At 50.5% G+C, this 22,183-nt stretch overlaps 2 protein-coding genes across 8 annotated transcripts in view; both read left to right on the forward strand.

Annotated features, from left to right (window-relative positions):
• Positions 1–10,013, forward strand: part of EXD3 (exonuclease 3'-5' domain containing 3) — a 58,865-nt gene extending 48,852 nt beyond the window's left edge. For 6 of the 7 annotated variants that reach the window (XM_042478486.1, XM_042478483.1, XM_042478481.1 and 3 more), the window contains 2 exons: positions 2,235–2,361; positions 9,204–10,013. In XM_042478486.1, coding sequence (XP_042334420.1) covers positions 2,235–2,361; positions 9,204–9,535 — 459 coding nt within the window. In that variant the 3' untranslated portion in view covers positions 9,536–10,013. Of the gene's footprint in view, positions 1–2,234; positions 2,362–5,297; positions 5,444–9,203 lie in introns of all 7 variants that reach the window. The other variant, XM_042478488.1, reaches the window with a different exon arrangement.
• A 7,322-nt stretch (positions 10,014–17,335) lies between these two features.
• On the forward strand, positions 17,336–21,660 carry LOC121937208 (NOTCH regulated ankyrin repeat protein). The gene has a single exon (XM_042480188.1). It carries the CDS (start codon positions 18,011–18,013, stop codon positions 18,473–18,475), a length of 465 nt encoding a protein of 154 aa, XP_042336122.1. The 5' UTR covers positions 17,336–18,010; the 3' UTR covers positions 18,476–21,660.
• Positions 21,661–22,183: the final 523 nt, after the last annotated feature.

Genomic DNA, 22,183 nt, shown 5'->3' on the forward strand with positions numbered 1-22,183 from the left:
TAGAAAACCCTAATAAAGATATATATATATTAAAAGACTTGTTTCTCTGAAACCCGTGTTGACTTTTTGTGATGATGGCATTGCCTTCTAGATGTTCACAGACTCTCTGTTTAATGATCTGCTCCAGAATCTTTCCTGGGATTGATGTCAGACTAACTGGACGATAATGGTTGGGATCCTCTTTCTTCCCCTTTTTGAAGATGGGGACAACGTTTGCACTCCTCCATTCTGCTGGGATTTCTCCTGTTCTCAAAGAGTATTATTGCCAATGGCTCCGATATTACATTTGCCAGTTCTTTTAATACCCTTGGATGGAGTTCATCTGGTCCCAGAGACTTAAATTCATTTAGATTAACAAGGTGTTCCTCTACTATCTCTTTACTTATTCTGTCCTCTGCTCCATTATCCTCAGGTTGAACCCCTTTGCCTTTTCTGAGAAGACTGAGGCAAAGAAGGTCTTGAGTAATTCTGCCTTTTCTCTGTCTTCTGTTAGCATTTTGCCATCTTCTCCACGCAGTGAACCTACCGTTTCCTTCTTCTTCCTTTTGCTGCGGACATATCCAAAAAAGCCCTTTTTGTTGTTCTTAACCTCTCTAGCAAGACTGAGTTCATTCTGTGCTTTGGCTTTTCTGACTTTAGCCCTACACAGGCTCGCTATTTGTTTGAATTCCTCTTTGGTGATTTTCCCATTTTTCCATTTCTTATACATGTCCCTTTTTTAATTTTAGCTCCATTGAAAGTTCCTTAGTCATCCATCTTGGTTTCTTGAGACATCTCCCATTTTTCTTCCTCACTGGAACTGTTTGAAATTGTGCCTTCAGTATCTCCTTTTTTAGAAACTCCCATCCATCTTGAGCTCCCTTCTCTTTTAGTATTGTTGACCACGGGATCACACTCAATACTTCTCTAAGTTCACTGAAATCCGCTCTCCTAAAGTCTAGGATGTGTATCTGACTATGCCTGGCTTCTCCTTTCCATTGTATAACAAACTGTAGGAGAACATGGTCACTTCCACCTAAGGATCCCACCACTTGCACCCCATTAACCAAATCATCCTTGTTGGTTAGGATCAGATCCAAAATAGCTGACCCCCTTGTTGCCTCTTCCACCTTTTGGACAATGAAGTTATCTCCAAGGCAAGTGAGGAATTTGCTAGAACTTGAGGATTTGGCTGAGTTTGCCTTCCAGCAAATATCAGGATAGTTGAAGTCCCCCATCACTACTACATCTCTCCTTTCTGAATGTATGGTCATCTGTTCTTGTAGAGTAGTCTGGCACTCAGACCGCTGCACCACACTGTTGTGTTCAGAGGCAGAAAACCTAGTGGTTTGGTATTTTCCTCTGTAGGCCATCTGGATACATCCGAGTCAGGAATATTTTTGGATATTCTTTGCCTCCCTTGCATTGCTGGTATTGAGATAATAGTAGGATGAAGGCATTGCCTCCAGGAGCCCTGAAAGGACCAGACTGGGGCTTGCCTTGGGTCCCAGCCATCCTCAGAGAAACATGCAGCTCCTGGAAAGCAACTTTCCTCTTACAATTAAGTTATTCCCTGTTGCAACCCCCAGAAAGTCATTTGTTGTTGTTACTTCTTGTAGCATCAAAGGTGATATAGTTTGCTACTTACTACTTTAACAAAGAAAGTGGTGCAACTTAATGAAACAAAGAAACAGTGCAGGGCTGATAACATGAAGCCAGCCTGGTGTTGTACTTTGGCCTGTGGTCAGGCCCTTGGCTAGTCACACTCTCTCAGCCTCGGAGGAAGGACATGGTGGCAAACTTCCCCAGAATACACTTTTAGGAGCCAGTATGCGGCAAAGGTTTGAATGTTGGACTGGGACTTTGGGAGACCAGGCTTCAAATTGCTGCGCAGCCACAAATATTCACTCAGTAACTTTGGTTGAGTTACACTCTCTCAGCCTCAGAGGAAGGCAATGGCAAACCTCCTCTGAAAAAATCTGGCCAAGGAAACCCTTTGGGGAGTCAGAAATTCCTCCAAGGCATGCAAAGAGAGCAAGGGTTGGCCATCCCTTGACAGGTGAGCCTCTGGGGCTTACCTGTGAATTGGAGCAAAATGGAATCTTGGCTCATGGGTTTGGCACATTTGGGCCAGAGGCGGAGGATGGTGATGGTGGCAGAGGAGGACCAGGAGGCTCTGCTGACCACCATCTCCTCTTCCTCCTCCTCCTCTTCTTTCTCTTCCTCACGGTGGGTTTCTTCCTTTCTCTGCTCAGGCTTGCAACTGCAACAGATACCTGAAGGTCTCCAAAGAGACGATGGCGCGCCTGATGAAAGCAAGAGGCCACTGGGCAGGCGAAGGGTCCGCCGCGGATGGCAGCGTTGCCACTGAGGCTGCAACAGGTGAGAAGGGACTTCCAGGCAGAAGCCGCAGGAACAGTGCTGAGGAAGGGTCCCTGGTTGCTCCAGTGATAAAAGCCTAGGGCCCCCTTTGGAAGCTCTCCTCTGCAAAAGGCAAAGCAAGCTTCTGGCCCTTGGGAGGGTTGCCAGGCCAGGCGCACAGGGCCATGCGGGGATTGGAACCATCTTCTCCAGAGTCTTCCCATTGCAAGGCTGAGAAAGATGGATTTTGGATGTTACTGCATTTTGCTACATGATCAACACAGCTATCCCTGAATTTGTTTCCTCTCTTATCAAGTCTCAGAGAATTTTTAGAATCATAGAATTGTAGAGTTGGAAGAGACTGCAAGGGCCCTAATCCAGTCCAACCCCATTCTGCCATGCAGGAAATCTCAATCAAAGCATCCCCATTGACAGATGGCCATCCAGCCTTTGCTTAAAGATCTCCAAAGAAGGAGACTCCACTACACTCTGAGGAAGGAGTGTGTTCCACTATCGAACAGCCCTTACTCTCAGGAAGGTCCTCCTAATGTCGAGGTGGAATCTCTTTTCCTGTAGTTTGCATCCATTGCTCCGGGTCCTAGTCTCTGGAGCAGCAGAAAACAAGCTTGCTCCCTCGTCAACATGACATGCCTTCAAATATTTAAACAGGGCTATCATATCACCTCTTAAATCTTCTCTTCTCCAGGCTAAACATCCCCAGCTCCCTAAGTATTCCAGGTGGGGCCTGACCAAAGCTGAACCAAGTGGCACTATTACTTCTCTTGATCTAGACACTATGCTTCTATTGATGCAGCCTAAAATTGCATTGGCCTTTTTAGCTGCCGCATCACACTGTTGACTCATGTTCAACTTATGGTCTACTTGGACTCCTAGATCCCTTTCAGACGTAGTTTCATTCAGCCAGGTGTCCCCCATAATTCTATATCTGTGCATTTCATTTTTCCTCCCTAAGTGCAGTAGCTTACATTTCTCTGTGTTGAATTTCATTTTGTTAGCTTTGGCCGAGTTTTCTAGTCATTTTGAATCTTGATCCTGTCCTCTGGAGTATTAGCTGCTACTCCTAGTTCGGTGTCATCCTAAAAAAAGAACCCCAGTTTTTTAAAATATAAACTTATCTGTTGGCTAACTGAGCCATTTTATCAGCCCAACCAGAGTCAGGGTCTGCCTTTGGGTTCTGCCAGTTTTGGGGGTCTCTGCTCCCCTCCTCATTGCAAAGCTACAAGGCCCCAGACGAAAACTCCTTTTAACCATGAATGCATGGAGAGCTGGGGAGGCCTTTTCTTTCCTTTCTTTCTTTCTTTCTTTCTCAGAAGGGGTGAATCCAACCAGGGAGAGAGGTGCCTAGATGATTTTCTCCTCCTTTTTGCAGCCCAAACGCTGCCTCCCTAGCCCCTCCGTTGCTCCCCTCTCAGCTTGATTTTTTCTCCCTTCCCTTTGGAAGAAAGCTGTTTCTCCTTAGCCTCCCAGCTGCAGCCGCAGCAGCAGCTGACCCAGCTGGTCTGACAGGTTTCTCACAGAAAAGGGGCTGAGAAGAAGAAGGAGAAGAGGAAAAAAGAAGGAGGAGGAGAGAGAGGAGGACGAGGGTGGAGAGTGTGAAAGGCCTGCATTACTCTGCCCTTTTTCCCCCAGAAAGAATGAAAGAAAGAAAGAAAGAACAGAAAGGAAACAGCCGCTAAACAAGCCCCTTCTTTGGGGGCTCCCTGGAGCAATGGTGGCAGAAGCAAAGTGTGAACCCTTCAGAGGTTTTGCACGATGGGCCGCTGCGGTGATCTTTCACCAGGGATTTCGCTCCTTTCCACACTAGAGCCATGGCCAGATGGGAAGCTGCCCGCTGTCCACCCAGAGAGTTGACCCATGCCTTGGGCCTTAAAGGGGCCTCAAAGGGGCCTTGGTGCCATGGGCCCAGTGGGCCCGTCTGCTGGCCCTACTCTTGGACATGCGAAAGGGAGAGCCCCAGGCGGCAGTTGTTTTTGGGGTGGCAGGGGCAAGACCCTCCCCTCTTTTTCCATCCACAGCCATTCTTCCTGAGACCCCCAATCTCTTCTTCTTCTTCTTCTCCTTCTGGGAGATCATGCCACCCCTCTAACTTCACCAGGGACATTGTGCAAATCTCACCACGTCTCTCTGGTAACTGGACTTCTGGGAAGGGCTGCCATGTTTTCCTCTGGGGCTAGTGGGCCCCAAAATGGACCCTGTTCCTCCCACACATAAGGAGCCATTGAACCCCATGGTCTTACCTCGGGAGCGGCTCACGGGGGAGAACAAGCGTGGCTCCCATCTCATCTGAAAGGCTTCCGAACAATTTCCTCAGGAAAGGGGACCAGATCCATTCCTCTCATTCATTCATCCTGAGATGCCGCTCGGCCGCTGGCTGGGGCCTGAGAATCCCTTTCGCCCCACACCAGGTCAAACGGTCACTTTGCAGAAGTGACCACCAGCGGCCAGATTCCCCTCGTAATTTGCTGAGACTAATTTGGTTTGTTTGCATTTTCCCAGCAGAACATCTCAAGTTGCCACTTGGTAAATATCTGTGCTTGAGTCCAGAGGACTCAAGTTGTCGGGGGCATTTTTGCCACTTTTTACTGGAGTGAGGAATAAATAGTAATCCCATTCTCCCTCCAGTTTTTATCCTTCCAAAATCCCTCTGACATACATGACTCTGAGAAAGAGCGAGGCAACTGAATCAGCCAGGATTCGAACCTGGGCCTGCCTGAAGCCACTTTTGCTCAAGAATAAACAACTGCTCCTCCTGGAATCTGTCCCTGACCTGTATTTTCCCTTGCCCAATCTTTCCCTATTATTATTATTATTATTATTATTACTACTACTACTACTACTACTACTACTATTATGAGGTATGGAAAAATAAGTGCTCTTGCATGCTCTTAAAGGACTCACTTGAATAATTACTCGCTTGATTCTTTTTTCCCCTGAAGGCTCTGTGTGGGTCCCCCAACCCCAGGAATTTGGGAAGATTTTCCGCTCCTCTTTCTCCTTTTCTGGATCCAGAAAGATCTCCTCCTCCTGTTTTTTGGCCAGGAATCGCTAACAAGCCCCAGCAGATCTGCCGGCAGCCGAGTCGGTGAGGCTCCCACTTTGGTGGCCCCAAAGCAAGGCAGGGAAATGGGGGAAGGGTCCTGGGTTCATCTCACAAAGGCACCTCCTGGGCCTCAGCCTCTTTCTCAGCCTGGGCAAGGGACCCTCTTTTGGGGAGAGCGTGACTTCCACAACCTCCCCTTCAGACATTCAGGGGTAGCTGTGCTGGCCATCCAGTGAGCAAGGCTTCTATTAGCCGGTCAACCAAAAGGCGCAAAGACATCAATAGCCAACATCCCTCTTGCACTTTCTAAAAGCCTGGCATGTGGAACCACAGCCTTGAAGGGCCAGAAAGGGCCACAAAGGCCACCTGGTGAAGCTAGGGTTGCCAGATCTCAGGGCCTGGCTCCTTTTTCCTGGGTCATCTCCTGTCCAGAAACAAGGGTGCAATTTTCCCAGTTTGAAGGATTGAGCCCCAGCTAGCAAAGGATACAGCTTGCTAGGATCTGAAAGTCTGAATGGATCTGTTGCTGCACCTTCTAGGAATGGCTTTACCTGCTGCGTCCCTCCTTCCCTGCTATTCCTGCACCTGGATAATGTGGGGTGCAGATGTGGCCCCATTTTCTTTTGCATTGCATTTGAGGCTAGGTCTCTTGGTCACTCCTGAGTCTGACCACTTTTGCAAATCCTGCCCACAAGGTTCCCACGGAGGAGAGGGTATCTCTCCTTCTCTTGCACTCTCTGGCCTGAAGCAAAACTGCCCCAGTCCAAGGACCGGCCATCCCAGCATCCCCGTGAGCAGCCTCAGGGACAAAATGGCGGAGGGAGGGCAGCAGGGCCTCCTTGCAAGGCAACGCAGGAGCTGCCAGGATCCCGGGGGCTGCAAGCGAGGCCGGTTTTCTCAGGCTCGTAACTTTCCCTTATCAGGCGCGATCTCTTGCCAAGGAGAAGGTTCTCAGGGACCTTTGTACTTCCAAGAATGCTCCCGGGGTGTGGATGTCAAAAGCGGGCAAAAGGGTTTTATGGCCTCCCTCCTTCCTCCCTACTCCCACCTCCGAGCACAGTTCCTGCCAAGGAAGATGCTGGCGGTTCTGAGGACTTGAACTTGGGTTTCCGATGGACCAAGCTGCTGGTCCTCATGGACACAGAGAGGGGCTGCAATGCACATCTATAGGCAGCAAAGGCTCAGAAGATGGGGAAACTAGGTGGAGGTCTTCCTGGGTGGGTCAGTGGGGGACCTTCAGTGGGAATGCTGGTCATCTATGGGATACAGTTCTTTTTCGCCTGCCCCATAAATGGACAAATCAGAATAAAGTACAAGACCTGAGCATCATCGGTGGCCAGAGTGGCCTTGCTTGGCCATTTATGCACAATTAGCAAAGGAAACCTAAAAGAAAAGAGTCCTTTTCATTCATATCATGCAAACAGAAAGTAATAATTGTAGATGATGCAAAGGCAGCATCACTAGTCCTGATGGGTCGCTAAAGGCCTGGATGCTCTCCGGTGATCCCAGCAAGAGCAGACCAGTTTTGGGTCCGAATGTAAGCAAATCCCATGGACTCAGTGGGTCTCCTCTAGTAACAACAAGGTCCTGTTTAAAAGAAGGCACACAGCGCTCTGGCAGTGGAGCATCCATGCCTTCCGAAGTCTTAAACTGGCGAGTCTGGATGAAACTTCTACCATCCCACTCTTTTAAAATGTCCCAAATAACTTCTGAATCAGCTTTTTGGGCTCTGGTCCTTTAAAGAGTTGCAAAAAAAAGCTGCTTGGGTTGCTTTATGTCTTTCAGTGCTAAAACAGACTAGCATTATTCCTATTCCTGCCACAACAGGATTCTAGGGGCAACTTTAGCAAATGCTGAGAAGCGGTGCTGAGTTGCATGTTCCCTTATGAGCGTAAGTGTCTTTTAAAGCAGGTTTTTGGGTATACAAAAGGCAGAGGCCCTACGGAGCAAGAAAAGGGCATTATCCAAAAGGCAAAGGCCTTCTTATTATTCAGAGGGTCTTCAGGCAGTTGACCCCAATGGCTGGGGATGGAGGAGGAGGAGGAGGTGGCGGTTGCCCAGATGGGTGCTCCAGGAGGAGCAGTCCGGATCGCTTTCCGTGGGGTGTTTTTTGAAGAGCATTTTAGGATACAAATGGCATTTTAAAATAAAAATAAAATATGAAAAAGTGGGAGCTTTTTAAGTTGGTGGGAAGAAAAGCCTGGCGGGTGGGAGTCCTGTTGGGGGGGGGAACAAGTGCATTGACCCCCAAGTAAGAGTTGTGCCCTTCCAGAAGGAAAAAAAAAAATCCTTCAGTCTCCCAAATTCCTGGCATTTCAGAAACGTAAAACTTTCAAAACTGTAGAAAGAGAGAGTTTTTTGTGGGTTTTTCAGGCTAGAAAGAGAGATTCAGCCTTCAAAGCAAAGGGCAGCAGGCAAAGGACACAGCGAAAAGGGTGTGGGTCTTTTTGGAAGGGGGACCATGTCCCGCCTCTGGCCCTTTGCAATGCTGGGAATTTGGGACCTAGAGGGAAAGCTCATGGTTGGGGGCCAGGGTCCCCCTTTGGAGGGGCAGGGCCTTTGTTTTGCCCGTGAATCCAGGGGTCCCTCTCTGGGCGGCACTGGCACTTCAAAGGACCCCAAAGGCAGAAAGGCTTCAAAGGAGGGTCTGGGCCACCCCCAGCCCCTTTTCAAAGGCCTGTCAAGCCAGGCCTCTTGCTGCTGCTGCCCCATTTGCAAGGGCCGCCTGGGGCCAGGGCCAGAAATGTGCCCGCCCCCCCCCCCCCCCCCCCACTCTTGCCAAAAGGTCACCTCCTCTTTGCAAAGAGGAGACAAAGGGGGTTTTCTTTGGAGAAGAAGAAGGGAGAGAGTTTGGGGAAATGGATGCAAAGGGGGGGAAGGAGGAGGGGGAAGGAGGCTGACCCATGGCTGGGAAGGAAAGACCCTCCATTTGGGGAGGAAAAACCGGGAGGGAGGGAGGGGGCAGATGAGGTTAGCGGGGACCCCAACTCACCCCCCAAAATTGGGAAGCATAACATCACCATCCTCATCCTCTTCACACTCATCTTCATCTTCAGTATCAATTACTATTACTATTACTATTGCTATTACTACTTGGTATCTACTGGGTTTTGGTTCCAGGACCACCATGGATACTAAAACCCATCCATTTATCATCCATTAAATGCAATAGTGCAGCAAAATGGTGTCCCTTATACAAAATTGCAAACGCAAGGTTTCCTTTTTGGAAGATGAATATTTCCAAGCCGTGGATGCTTGAATCCATGGATAAGAAATCAGTGGATACGGAGGGCTGACTGTACTATTGCTGCCCTGAATCCTCTCTCACTGTCTCCGCTGCAAAGCTTTGCCTATGCGTAGCTACTACATAGCAGAGGCACTTAGTATATTGCAAATATACTTTGCACGTCCAAAGTCATTTCCGACGGGATTTTCTTGGCAAGATTTGTTCAGAGGAGGTTTGCCCCATGGCCTTCCTCTGAGGCTGAGAGAGTGGGACTTGCCCAGGGCCAACCAGTGGGTTTCCAGAGCCGAGCACAGATTCGAACCCTGGCCTCCATGGTCATAGTCCAGCGCTCAAACCACTACACCATGTTGGCTCTAAAGAGCATTTGAAAGAGTGCAATGAGAATAAAAACAAGGCAGCCTCTGATCAGAGACCCCCAAGAAGATCATTGGCCAAAATCTAGGTGCAAAGGCCTCCTTCCTGCCCTTGGGGGGCTGCAGGGGATGGGGCCACAACGCCTGGGCACCGTGAAGCCACTGCTGGGATGAGCTCAGAATCCCTCGTTTTCTTCCTCAGGTGGATCTGTGGATGATCCCAGCCCATGCCTGGATGAAGCCAGCCTCGAACTCGCCTCCCGGCTGCCCGCTTGCAGCCCCCCAGCCGGCCAGTGGCTGGAGGAGTCTGGCCTGGACCCGGAGTTGGCCCTGCTGCCCAGCGGACGTCCACTGCAGACCAAGGGCATCCCGGCCGGGGTTTTGTCCAAGGAGGACCTGACCTGCTTCTACTGCTGCAGCGACTGTGGAAAGGTCTTCTGGGAAGGGTCCCACTTTGGGCGGCTGGTCTCCCAGTTCAAGGAGGTGCTGGACGCCCCAGAAGGCGGCCGCAGCATCTACGGCCAGCAGGTCTGACCCGGGGGGGGGCAAGAGGGGCAGGAGGACCCCGGTGGGCGGCAGGGGGCTCTTGGCTAAGATTATTTTCACTCTGAAGTACCTGAACTTGGGAACCGTTTACAGCAAACGTGGGTTATATAGTCTGCAAATATAAACTGAACCAGAGATTGAGTTACCAGGTAATTTGTTTGCCTGGAATGAGTCCCTTGGGTTACTTTTCTCCATAATTTAAAGAAAGCATTTCTTTTTAAACATAATGCACTGAGTGCAAATCCCGTCCCTTGCATTTCTAGTTCCTTCTCCAAGTTAGGTTAGGAAGACATTCATTTGCAGAGGCAACGGGGCAGGCATTTGCCATGTTTTCTTCCAGGATCATTCCTGCTGAACCCAAAGCGATAGCCAGCTTCTTGTAAATCTTGTTAAGGGGTTGACAACAACACATGAATTTTGTAAGCCCCCAACTGAAGGATAGGAATAAATTGCTTTGAAAGGTTAACCTTCTGAGCTCTGGCTCTTGGATCTGGGAGCGCAAGTTCAGCAAAGCCGGTCCTAATATCCTTCCTACTCTTTGAAATGCAGCCGATAGCAAACAGGCTGAAGTTGTGGAAAGGAAGACGCTGAAATCTGTCAACACCTCAGGATCATGGCATTTCAATACCATGCACATAAAACCCTTTCTCTCCCCTCCTTCCCTGGTTGGGGAGGAGCTGGGTGTGAAACGTGCCATTCTGCCCCTTGAAGAATGGGCTAGTTTGTCCCTTGCCAAGACTGAGGTGCTGGTTTGGGCCTTAACGTTTAGGGGGGGGGGGGGGGCAATTCTTTGACACTTTCTTCAGGGCCTATGGCAAGAGTCCAAAGCCGCTCAGGAGAAGCAGCCGGGGTCCCAGAGGGGTAGCTTTAGGGGGCACAATGGGGCCCCCAGTTCTGCCCTCCAGGAAACTCCCCTCCATTGCTCCCATGTCTAACATTGCACACTCTTCCAAAATGCTCCCTTCCTCAGGTTGCACTGCTTGCACCTTTCCTAGGGTTGCCCAAATTGCATTTCTGAATTAATGCAATGCAGGGAAGGGGGAAAGCAGGTTCCTTGTGGTGTTTTGGGGAAGGAAGACCCCCACGGCCCCCTGGGAATGGCATTGTGGCGGAGGGGCAGAAGCCGTGGCGGCATACTTCCCTGGTCCTCCTTGAGCCTCTTGCCCAAGAGGGCCGCACTGGCCGTGCTTTGGGAGTCCGCTTCCTGCCGGTCTCTGGGGCTGGGGCTCCAAGGCAAGGTAGCCTGGGGCTCTTCCCTGAGTCTGGACCCCCAAAGGGCTGGCACCTTGGAAGGTGCCAAAGTGGGTCTCAGGGAACCGAAAACACTGCCAGGGTTAATGAGCCTCTGGCCAGGGATTCGTAGGATCCTAGAAGGGACCCGGGGGGCCCCACAGTCCAAACCCTGCCCTGCAGGGACCCACAACTCAGGCACTCCCCAGGGATGGCCCTCCAGCCTCAGCCATTGCCTTCCTTGACCAGTGGCCATAATCGCTGGGGGCCTCTGGGACCTGGGAACATTTAGGAAAGCCAATGTTGGTCTAGGCTGAGGAAGTGGGGTGACTTGTGTCCTTCCAGATGCTGTTGGACTGCGGCTCCCAGAACCCTCACCGTTGACCCTGCTAACTGCTTGGGCTGATGGGAGTTGCAGTCCAGCAATGTCTGGAGACATTGCTGTGAGGCCACCGGTCTGGAGCCCCTTTTCCTTCCCAGGGCCGAAAGGGAAGGCGAGGAGCCCTTTGGGGATGAGGGCCTTGGCAGCGGCTCCTGGGAAGCCATAAAGCCCCCAAGGGCTGGAAGGAGAGCCCTGGGCCTTTAATCCAACCCTCTGTTATCTCTCTGTTATCAGAAGGGCTTCTTCCATCTCCCGTTCCACCATCAGAGGAGACGACAGGGGTTACTGGGAGGCGCAGTTCCTGCTCATTTTTAACCCTTGTTAAGGCCACAATGGGGGCCTTTTATGCTTTCTTTTTATGGCGCTGTCCCATTTCATATCCTGGAATGCTGCGGCCACAAAGAGTGTCTCTGTGTGCATTGATCTATGTATATATGTGTGTGTGTGTGCGTGTGTGTTTTCTGCCCCATTGCCAAGGACCCCAGGACAGTTGCACAGACCCTCAAAACCCACCCAGAGCTTGGGGTGCAGAGTTTGGACCCTAGATAAAAGCATCCACAGACAAAGTCACTCCCAGAATCCCGCCGATTCCACCCAGCATGGCTCAAAACCAAGAAGGGTCTCAAAATCCCCCCCCCCCATCCCCAAATTCTCTGTAAATGGGGATGCAGCACCCAAACCAGCACCTCCATCTCGGCAAGGGACAAAATAAACAGTCCGGCCAGAGAGAGGAGAAGGAGAGGAGCAGCTGGGCAGCCATATTGAGACCGTGTGCTTGTTGCTGAAGGGGCGGAGCTTCTGTGAGTCACATCTGTGAGTCACAAGGAGGCGGAGCTAGCAGACTAGCTTTATAGAACACCTTCCAGAACAGTCCGGCCAGAGAGAATTTTAATTTTCTTTAACTCAACAATTCTACTCAAGTGACATCGGGTTAGAATCAGATATTGAAACAGAACCTTGCCTTTAAGTGTAAGATAGCAGCCAGGACATTCCTTTAAAGTAGTATTCCCAGTAGATTGACTGTTATCGTCATTACTAAAGACTTTGCAGTATGGACAACGAGGGATCTGCTGCAGTCACCTGCAACTCTTGTGGGATGTTTCTCTTCTTGCCTACAGAAGTCGAGAACTTCACATGCCTCAAGTGCAAGTTGGTAGCCCTCTTGGAGGAGAAAGTGCAGCAGCTGGAGTCCAGAGTAGCTACACTTCAGCATATTAGGGAACAAGAGGATTTCCTGGACACAACAGAACTAACGATCTTGGATGAGAACCATGCAGAGGAAGATGCTGGGGCAGAGGAGGTCACTTCACCTACACAGGAGGCAGACAGCTGGAGGAATGTCACACAGAGAAGTTGGCCAAGAAGGGATTGTTCGGGGAGCTTGCAGCTAGAGAATCGATTCGAAGCTCTTTCCCTTATCAAGGAGGATGAAGAAGAGCAGCATGGACAGACTTCAGGGACAGAGCAGAGGAGCCTGAGAGTCCCACTCAAGGGAACAGCCGCTGCTAAGCCTCGGAGGAGGCGTGTGGTCGTAGTGGGGGACTCCTTGCTGAGGGGTACAGAAGCAGTGATTTGTAGGCCTGACAAGAATCTCGAGAGGTGTGTTGTCTTCCAGGTGCAAAGATCCGTAATGTGACAGAGAGGCTGACAAGACTGATCAAGCCTACTGACCAATAGCCCATCCTTTTGGTCCACGTGGGAACCAACGATACTGTAAGACACAGCCTTCAGGACATCAGAAGGGATTACGAGGCGCTTGGTAGGAAGCGGAAAGGAATGGATGTACAGGTTGTCATCTCGTCTCTTCTGCCAGTTGAAGGGCACGGTCCAGGAAGGGAGAGGAAAATAGCAGATGTGAACAACTGGCTCCGCAGATGGTGCCGCCGAGAAGGATTTGGATTCTTCGATCATGGGCTGCGGTTCCATGAGGAGGGACTTCTTGCAACAGACGGGTTGCATCTCACGCAAGTTGGAAGAAATGTTTTTGCCGACAGTCTCAAGAACTTGATCAGGAGGGCTTTAAACTGAGTTCCGTGGGAAAGGGAGACAAGGAAGGCGAAAGGGATGGTGAAAATAGTCATACAGACATAGAGGAAACAAGGAAAAAAGTGCAAGGACACAACAGTGGGAGGCAAATAAACTTGCACAAGCAGCAAGTAAATGGGACCCGTGGTCTGCAATGTCTCTACACTAATGCACAGAGCATGGGAAATAAGCAAGATGAACTTGAACTCCTAGTACAACAAAGCAAATATGATATAATAGGCATCACTGAAACCTGGTGGGATGAGTCTCATGATTGGAATGTGGAAATAGAGGGGTATAACCTTTTCAAGAGCAATAGACCAAACAGGAAAGGAGGAGGAATAGCACTATATGTCAGAGATATTTACACCAGAGAAGAGATCCAGGACATAAATCCTGGAAGTCAGGAGGAGAGCATCTGGATAAGAATCAAAGGGGAGGGAAACAACAAGGATGTTACGGTGGGAGTCTACTACAGACCCCCAAGTCAGACTGAGGAATTGGATGATGCCTTTCTAGAACAGATGACCACACAGTCAGAAAGGAGAGATGTAGTAGTGATGGGCGACTTCAACTATCCTGATATTTGCTGGAAGTCAAACTCAGCCAAATCCTCAAGGTCTAGCAAATTCCTCACTTGCCTGGAAGACAATTTCATGGTCCAAAAGGTGGAAGAGGCAACAAGGGGGTCAGCTATTTTGGATCTGATCCTAACCAACAAGGATGACTTGGTTAATGGGATGCAAGTGGTGGGATCCTTAGGTGGAAGTGACCATGTTCTCCTGGAGTTTGTTATACAATGGAAAGGAGAAGCCAGGCAGAGTCAGATACACATCCTAGACTTTAGGAGAGCGGATTTCAGTGAACTTAGAGAAGTATTGAGTGTGATCCCGTGGTCAGAAATACTAAAAGGGAAGGGAGTTCAGGACGGATGGAACTTTCTCAAAAGGGAGATACTGAAGGCACAATTTCAAACAGTTCCAGTGAGAAAGAAAAACGGGAGGTGTCTCAAGAAACCAGGATGGATGACTAAGAAACTTTCAACTGAGCTGAGTTTGAAACGGAACATGTATAAGAAATGGAAAAAGGGGGAAATCACGAAAAAGGAATTCAAAGAAATAGCAGGCATTTGTAGGGTAAAGTCAGAAAAGCTAAAGCGCAGAATGAACTCAGTCTTGCTAGAGAGGTTAAGAACAACAAAAAGGGCTTTTTTGGATATGTCCGCAGCAAAAGGAAGAAGAAGGAAACGGTAGGTTCACTGCGTGGAGAAGATGGCAAAATGCTAACAGGAGACAGAGAAAAGGCAGAATTACTCAAGACCTTCTTTGCCTCAGTCTTCTCAGAAAAGGCAAAGGGGCTCAACCTGAGGATAATGGAGCAGAGGACAGAATAAGTAAAGAGATAGTAGAGGAACACCTTGTTAATCTAAATGAATTTAAGTCTCTGGGACCAGATGAACTCCATCCAAGGGTATTAAAAGAACTGGCAAATGTAATATCGGAGCCATTGGCAATAATACCCTCTTTGAGAACAGGAGAAATCCCAGCAGAATGGAGGAGTGCAAACGTTGTCCCCATCTTCAAAAAGGGGAAGAAAGAGGATCCCAACCATTATCGTCCAGTTAGTCTGACATCAATCCCAGGAAAGATTCTGGAGCAGATCATTAAACAGAGAGTCTGTGAACATCTAGAAGGCAATGCCATCATCACAAAAAGTCAACACGGGTTTCAGAGAAACAAGTCTTGCCAGACAAATCTAATTTCTTCCTTTGATAGCATTACCATCTTGGTAGATGAAGGGAATGCTGTGGATGTAGTAGATCTTGATTTCAGTAAGGCCTTTGACAAGGTTTCCCATGGCATTCTCGCAAACAAGCTTGTACAGTCGGTCCTTCTTATACGCGGATTTTTTATACACGGATTTAAGCATACACGGTTTGAAAATGTTCCAAAAAAGTATAAACTTACCTTGATGTTCCATTTTTTATTAGGGACACCGTTTTGCTATGTCATTATACTTAATGAGACTTGAGCATACACGGATTTTGTTATACACGGGGGATCTTGGAACCAAACCCCAGCGTATAACAAGGGTCCACTGTAAAATGTGGGCTAGACAAAGTAACTGTTACATGGATCTGTAATTGGTTGACTGGCCGAACCCAAAGGGTGCTCAACAATGGCTCCTTTTCATCCTGGAGAGAAGTGACCAGTGGGGTGTCCAGTGGGGCTCTGTCCTGGGCCCAGGGCTATTCAACATCTTCATCAATGACTTGGATGACAGAATTGGGAGCATACTTATCAAATTTGCAGATGAGACCAAATTAGGAGGAATAGCTAATACTCCAAAGGACAGGATCAAGATTCAAAATGACCTGAATAGACTAGAAAGCTGGGCCAAAGCTAACAAAATGAAATTCAACACAGAGAAATGTAAGTACTGCACTTAGAGCAGAAAAATGAAATGCACAGATATAGGATTATGGGGGACACCTGGCTGAATGAAAGTATGTCTGAAAGGGATCTTGGAGTCCAAGTAGACCACAAGTTGAACATGAGTCAACAGTGTGATGCGGCAGCTAAAAAGGCCAATGCAATTTTAGGCTGCATCAATAGAAGTATAGTGTCTAGATGAAGGGAAGTCATAGTGCCACTCTATTCTGCTCTGGTCAGGCCCCACCTGGAATAATATTGTGTCCAGTTCTGGGCACCACAATTCAAAAAGGACATTGAGAAACTGGAGCCCTGTGTCCAGAGGAGGGCCACTAAAATGGTGAAGGGTCTGGAAACCATAAAGTCCTATGAGAAACGACTCAGGGAGCTGGGGATGTTTAGCCTGGAGAAGAGAAGGTTAAGAGGTGATATGAAAGCCCTGTTTAAATACTTGAAGGGATGTCATATTGAGGAGGGAGCAAACTTGTTTTCTGCTGCTCCAGAGACTAGGACCCGGAGCAATGGATGCAAACTGCAGGAAAAGAGATTCCAGCTCAACATTAGGAGGAACTTCCTGAGAGTAAGGGCTGTTCGACAGTGGAACCCACTCCTTCCTCGGAGTATAGTGGAGTCTCCTTCCTTGGAGGTCTTTAAACAGAGGCTGGATGGCCATCTGTCAATGGGGATGCTTTGATTTGGATTTCCTGCATGGCAGAAGAATGGGGTTGGACTGGATCAGGGCCCTTGTGGTCTCTTCCAACTCTACGATTCTATGATTCCATCCTTCTTTTGGGATGGCGATGAAAGGATGGAACAGACCGAGTGTGTCTGACTGGGGCGAGGCAAAGAAGGAACTTCCCCAAGCAGCGACCAGCAAGAGATGGGGCTTTTGCAAAAGCTTTGGAAAACGTGTGCAAAACTTTGCCCTGTCTGTCTGTCTGTCTGGATGATTGACAGGTGGGGAAAAGAGGTGGGGGGTTCCGGAGCCTCTCCTCCCTCCCCCTCCCTCTCCCTTCGCCGCTGGGAAAAAAGGCCCGAGACTTTCCCACGCTCCTCGACACATGCTAATGAGGCCTCCGGCGGCCACGCCCCCGCTCCCCGGCCACGCCCCTCCTGGGCTTCCCTTCCCAGAAAGTCAAGGCAGAGAAAGGGGGCGTGGCATCGGGGGAAAGGGGGGAAACCCCTTTGGAAGAAGGAGAGAGGGGGGCCGATATAGGACTCCTGGCTCCCCATTGGATTCCCCATAAGTCCCCCTAAAAGGCTGGGAATGGAAGTCAAGGGGGAGCCAGGAGTCCTGGATGGCTCTCAGCCCTTGCCTTCAGAGTTTGCAAAGGGCTCCGCGGCTGCAAGGCTGGGAGCAGGGGGCTTGATTGGGGGAGGCACTGGGGTCTCCGCCTCGGCCTTCCTGGCCTCCCTTCTCCCCTGCTGAGCCCCCTCCCCTCCCCCAAGGCTTTTCCTTGCCCCCCTTTCTTTCTCTTGGCCCCTCGGACACCAGTCCCCCCAAAAGGGCCCTCGGTAGGAATAATGATAAAGACACCCCATTGGACATAATGGAAGCAGAGCCTGGGGGGATCCCAGAGCCCAGCCCCAGCGGATACAACCAAGGACCCCCTGGAAATAATAATAATAAGACACCCCCCCCCCCCCCCCCCCCCCCCCCCCCGCGCCCACCCCCCCCCCCCCCCTAAAAATAAAAAAACCCCCCCCCCCCCCCCCCCCATTGAGCATCCAGGGCTCCCTCCTCCTCCTCCTCCTTTCTCGCCCTTCTTCTCTCCTGAAAGGACCGCAGCAGCCAAGAGCAGCCGGGCCTCTTCTGCCTCCTTCCTCCCAGCGACCTCCCTCCGTTTGGGGGCGCCTCTGAGCAAATGGGGCCCAGAAGCAAAGGCAGCCCTTGTTGGCCCCAGCAGCCCCGGCCTGGGAGGGAGCCGGGAAGAAGAGCAGTCTTTTGGGGGGACCGGGCTCTGGACCAAGAGCCATGGAAGGAAGGGCATCCTCCAAGGAGACCCGGGTCTCCCATGGAGCAGGCCAGCCTCTCTTTAAAAACCATTGTTGTTATTATTATTAAATGTTAATTAATATCAATTAATTAAATGATAATAAGAACGCAGGAGGCGAGGTGGCTGTTAATGCCTACAATGATCGTGAGGAAGAGGAGGAGGAGGATGGGCTCTGGCTGCTGGAGCCCCTCGAGAGGGCAGGGCCTGGGCATCCCCTTGGCCCCGCCCCCTCTCCCCGGCCGCCCAATGGCCTCCCGGGCGATGACGCCCCTCCCCTTCCTATGCAAATGCAGGGGCGTGGGCTATAAAAGGCCTGGCGGGGCGCTCGCCGGAGCAGAGCGTCGGAAGCGGGCGGCGTGAGTCTGGGGCCGCGCTGGGGCCCCGGGGGCGGCGCGCCATGAGCCAGACGGAGCTCTCGCCTTCCTCCTCGGGCTCCTCGCCGGCCGCTCCGGCTCCTGCAGCGGCGGCGGCTTCTTCCTCCTCGTCCTCGTTGTCGCGTCCTTCCGGGCCGCAGCGGCGTTTCCAGGAGGCGGTGCGCTCGGGGAACACGGCGGCGGTGCAGTCGGTGCTGCAGGGCCTGTCGAGCTGCGAGTTCAACGTGAACAGCTTCGGCCCCGAGGGCCAGACGGCGCTGCACCAGTCGGTCATCGAGGGCAACCTGGAGCTGGTCAAGCTGCTGGTCAAGTTCGGCGCCGACGTCCGCCTGGCTAACCGCGACGGATGGAGCGCCCTCCACATCGCCGCCTTCGGGGGCCACCAGGACATCGTCCTCTACCTGGTCACCAAGGCCAAGTACGCCCACGGCAGCCCCCCGGCCCTGGCGGGAGAAGGCGGCGGCGGCGGAGGGGGGGCGCCCCGGTGAGCCCTGTCCCTGGACCCCCCGACAGGATCGGGCCCTTCTCGCCTCCAGGATCGGGCCCCTCCCCCAAAGGCCCCCCCTCCAGGCCCCTTCTGGAGAGTTTGGGGGTCCCTCTGCGGACCCTGGATTGAGGGCCTCGAAGGGAGGGGCAGGAGACCCAGAGACCCTCCCCCTTTTGGGGGTCCACCACCCAAGAAAAAGTGGAGCCATCCATTGGAAGAGGAAGAAGGAGAGGAGATTTGTGGGGTCTCCATCCTCCTGAAGGGATCCCCGAGAGACTGACGCATTTATAACCCCCCCCCACAGGGGCAAACGCCGCCCCCCCCCTTTGGATGCTGCCTGAATTTGGGGGAAACTGCCAGGAAAATGTCAAAGCTGCTGGGAAACTGTTGTTGTTGGGGGTCTCTCTTTGGGGTCCAGACTGCTTTTCTTTGGGGGGGTCGAGGTTTACTGTAAACAACAACAACCCCCCAAGTTTCCCTTCTCTTCCCTTGCCTTCCATCTACCTCGGTTCGTCTTCCACAGTATTCGCTGCTCCCCCTTTTCCAGTTTTAGGGGTCCCCCCACAAGAGGCAACAGCCCCCCATTTTACTCCCCCCCAAAAAGACCCCCCACAAACACCTCTGTTTCCCTCTCCTTACTAAAATGGGGCTAAAGTGCACAAAGTGGGGTTCAGAGCCAGATCTGGGGGGCAGGAAAAGAGGTGACCCTTCCCTTCCTTGGGACATAGATCCCCCCTTTGCTTTTAATTTGCAAACCCAGACTGTGCCCCCCAGATTCCTAATCCCCCAGACGGAGAATTGGGGCGCTTCCCCCCCCCCCCATTTGGAAGGGATCTTGGCCTTCCCAGCAGAGGAAAGGGAGGAAGGAAGGGGGCTTGGCCCCTATTTCTTGGGGGGGGGGCTGAGAAGGGACCCCCTTCCTAGATCTGGTCTCTTTGCAAAGAAAGGAAAAGGGGGGGTGCAAAGAGGGTTTAAAGTCACTCCAGGCTGCATTTCAAGAGACCCTCTAAGGACTAAGACCCCCCCCATTAAATTCAAGGGGTCCCCAAAAGCTGACAAGCAACTTGAGCCCCTTTTTTGCTGCTGCTGCTGCTGCTGCTTTGTGTCCCAATGGCTTTGCCAGAAGCCCCCTCCCCACTTTGGAGGCGCCTTTCCAGGTCTGCACTACAGAGTCCTCCTTGCCCCCTCCCCACTTTTTGGAAGCATTTCCCACCCTTTTGGGGGGCTCCCTGTCTTGTCTATTTATCCGTGTGTCTGTCTGTGTCTGTTGTTGTGGTTTCTCTCTCTGATGTGTAAATATAGAGATATATATATTGTGTGTGTGTGAGAGAGAGAGGCGGGCGTTGCGTTTTTAAGGGGGTTTCTCTTTTCTAGAGGTTTGGGAATTAGAGGTTTTATTTTGGGGGGGATCAGGAGGAATTCAAGGACCCCTCTTTCTGTTTCCTCGTTGCACTGACTTTATTATTCCTCTTTGGCTGCATCCGCACTGCAGAACTAATCCAGTTTGAGACCACTTTAACAGCCCTGGCTCAGTACTATGGGATTCTGGGAAGTGTACACTTCCCAGAATCCCATAGCATTGAACCAAGGCTGTTAAAGTGGTCTCAGCCTGGATTAATTTTGGGGATTCTCCGTGGAGCTGGGTTCGAATCTCATCTCCTTGCTCCCTTCCACCAGAATCTTTTCTATATTGCACATCATTTCTTCTCCTCCTTTCCTTCCTTCCTTTCCTCCCCCTCCTTTTTTCTACTAAATGGATTTTCCGCGATGAAAATGTCATAACATTTATGACAGGATTTATTTTTTATTAATTATAAATAAATGCATAAATGCAAAGCCTTGGAAGTTAGTAGTTTTGTGCTGAGAAGGTTCCAAGATCTTGGGGGGGGGGCAAAGGTTTAGGAAAAGGGGGGAAAGAGACGTCGAAAGAAAAGATCTTGCTGTGAAACCCAGTTTCTCTAAAGGAAAGGAAAAAAGAAAAGTGTTTGCAAAGATGTGAACAGATATTTAAATGTATATTTTTATATAGAACGTATATTATATTAAGAGCCTGCCTCCAAAGACTGTGAAGCCCTTTTTCTTTGGGGGGTGAAAAGCCACGCGGAGGGGGCTCTTTGTCCGCCTTTCCCTTTCTTCCCCAGTTTTTGGGGGGTCTCTTTTTCCAGGCCTTTGGAAATGGCCCCCAGCCCTGGAGGAATTTTTGTGGGTCTGTTGCTCTGGGAAAGGGCCCAAGTCCTGGACTTTGGAGGATGGAGGGGCTCCTTCCTTTGGATGTGTTCTGCCTCCTCTTTGGAGGCGCTCCCTCACTCTGCAATGGGACCCTGAACACCTTTACTCCGGAGTAAGCCCTGCTGAATGGGATGGGACTTCTCAGATTTGTTAGTAAGACAGCTTTTGGATTGCAAAGCAGAATGCATCTGGGGTTTGTGTCCTCGAATCATGGTTTGTGAACCAGAGTGAATCTTGGTTTTGCGTCCTAGCATTTTGGTCTCCAAACCTGAATGCATCTGGGGTCTGTGTCCTTGCATCAGGGTTTGCAAACCAGAATGCATCTAAGGTTTGTGTCCTTACATCCGGGGTTTGCAAAGTGGAATGCATCTGGGGCCCCTCTGCCCTCTCTCTCTCTCTCTCTCTCTCTATGCCAACCCCAGAGCCTTGGCGTCATGTGGGGCGAGATGTTCTCCATCCGTCGATGCACCGGGTGCATGGCTCCATTTTGGGGACATAAATAGAAGGGGCTCTAGTCCCCAGTCTCCCTTCCAGTCCTCCCAGTTTGGCTTGTCCAGTGCTGCTGGGAGCTCCTTGTGCCAAAAGGGAGGTTCCCTCTTAATTCTTTTTCATCCCTCCTTCCTTGAAAAGAGAGAGAGAGAGAGGCCTCCTATTCTCCTTCTTTGGGTCCCAAGGGCAGCCCCTTTTTCTGGAGGCATTTTCTCCAAGGAGGAGGAAAAGGAAGGAGTGTAATAAACCTTGGATGCTGGAAACTGAGCAGAGAATTTCCGCAGGCCTTTCCCTTCCCTTCCCTTCTAGATGGCAAATACCTTCCTTTTTTAATTATGTCAATTACAGTAATTCGTTAAGAATTGTAGGCTTATATTGAAGCTGTTTGTGGGTCGCTCTATGATCACTTCGTAACTGGAGAGAGTGTGTGTGTATAATTATCATTAAAAGAGAGAGAGCTTCTGTGCAGAATGGCCTCGGTTTCTGAGAGCATTTGGCTTAGATTTTGGGTGAGAAAGTTAGGAATAAATCCCTTTTCTTTCCCACAAACTTGTTTTACAAGAAGAAAAGGGGGTCTTGCTTCCTTTCTGTCCCTTTCATTTTGCTGCAGTTCAACAGGCAAAGCTCCTCTGAGCGAAAGGCGATTCCTCCTCCTTGTTGCAAAAGAGGAATTGATGGTTTGGGAAGCAGAGGAGGCACTCTGCACATGCTCCGAGAGCTCCTTCCTCCACTTCCTTTAGAAAGCGCTCTTCTTTTTGGGTGTGTCTTCTCCGAATGCAAAACCAAAGACGGAACGGAAAAGGATTCCCCGCAAAAGCCTGCCTTGGGTGCATGAAAACCAGGGGGACCTATATCTTCCAAGTCGCCGTGATTTGCATTGCCCACCATTGAATCAAAAGAGTCATTTATTTAAATGTTAAAATGGTCATTTATTGCCTTTCCATCTACCAAGGTATTCAGGGGCAAGTGACATTATAATAATAATAACAAC

This window comes from Sceloporus undulatus, chromosome 7 (genome assembly GCF_019175285.1).
Source record: "Sceloporus undulatus isolate JIND9_A2432 ecotype Alabama chromosome 7, SceUnd_v1.1, whole genome shotgun sequence".
Taxonomy (NCBI): domain Eukaryota; kingdom Metazoa; phylum Chordata; class Lepidosauria; order Squamata; family Phrynosomatidae; genus Sceloporus; species Sceloporus undulatus.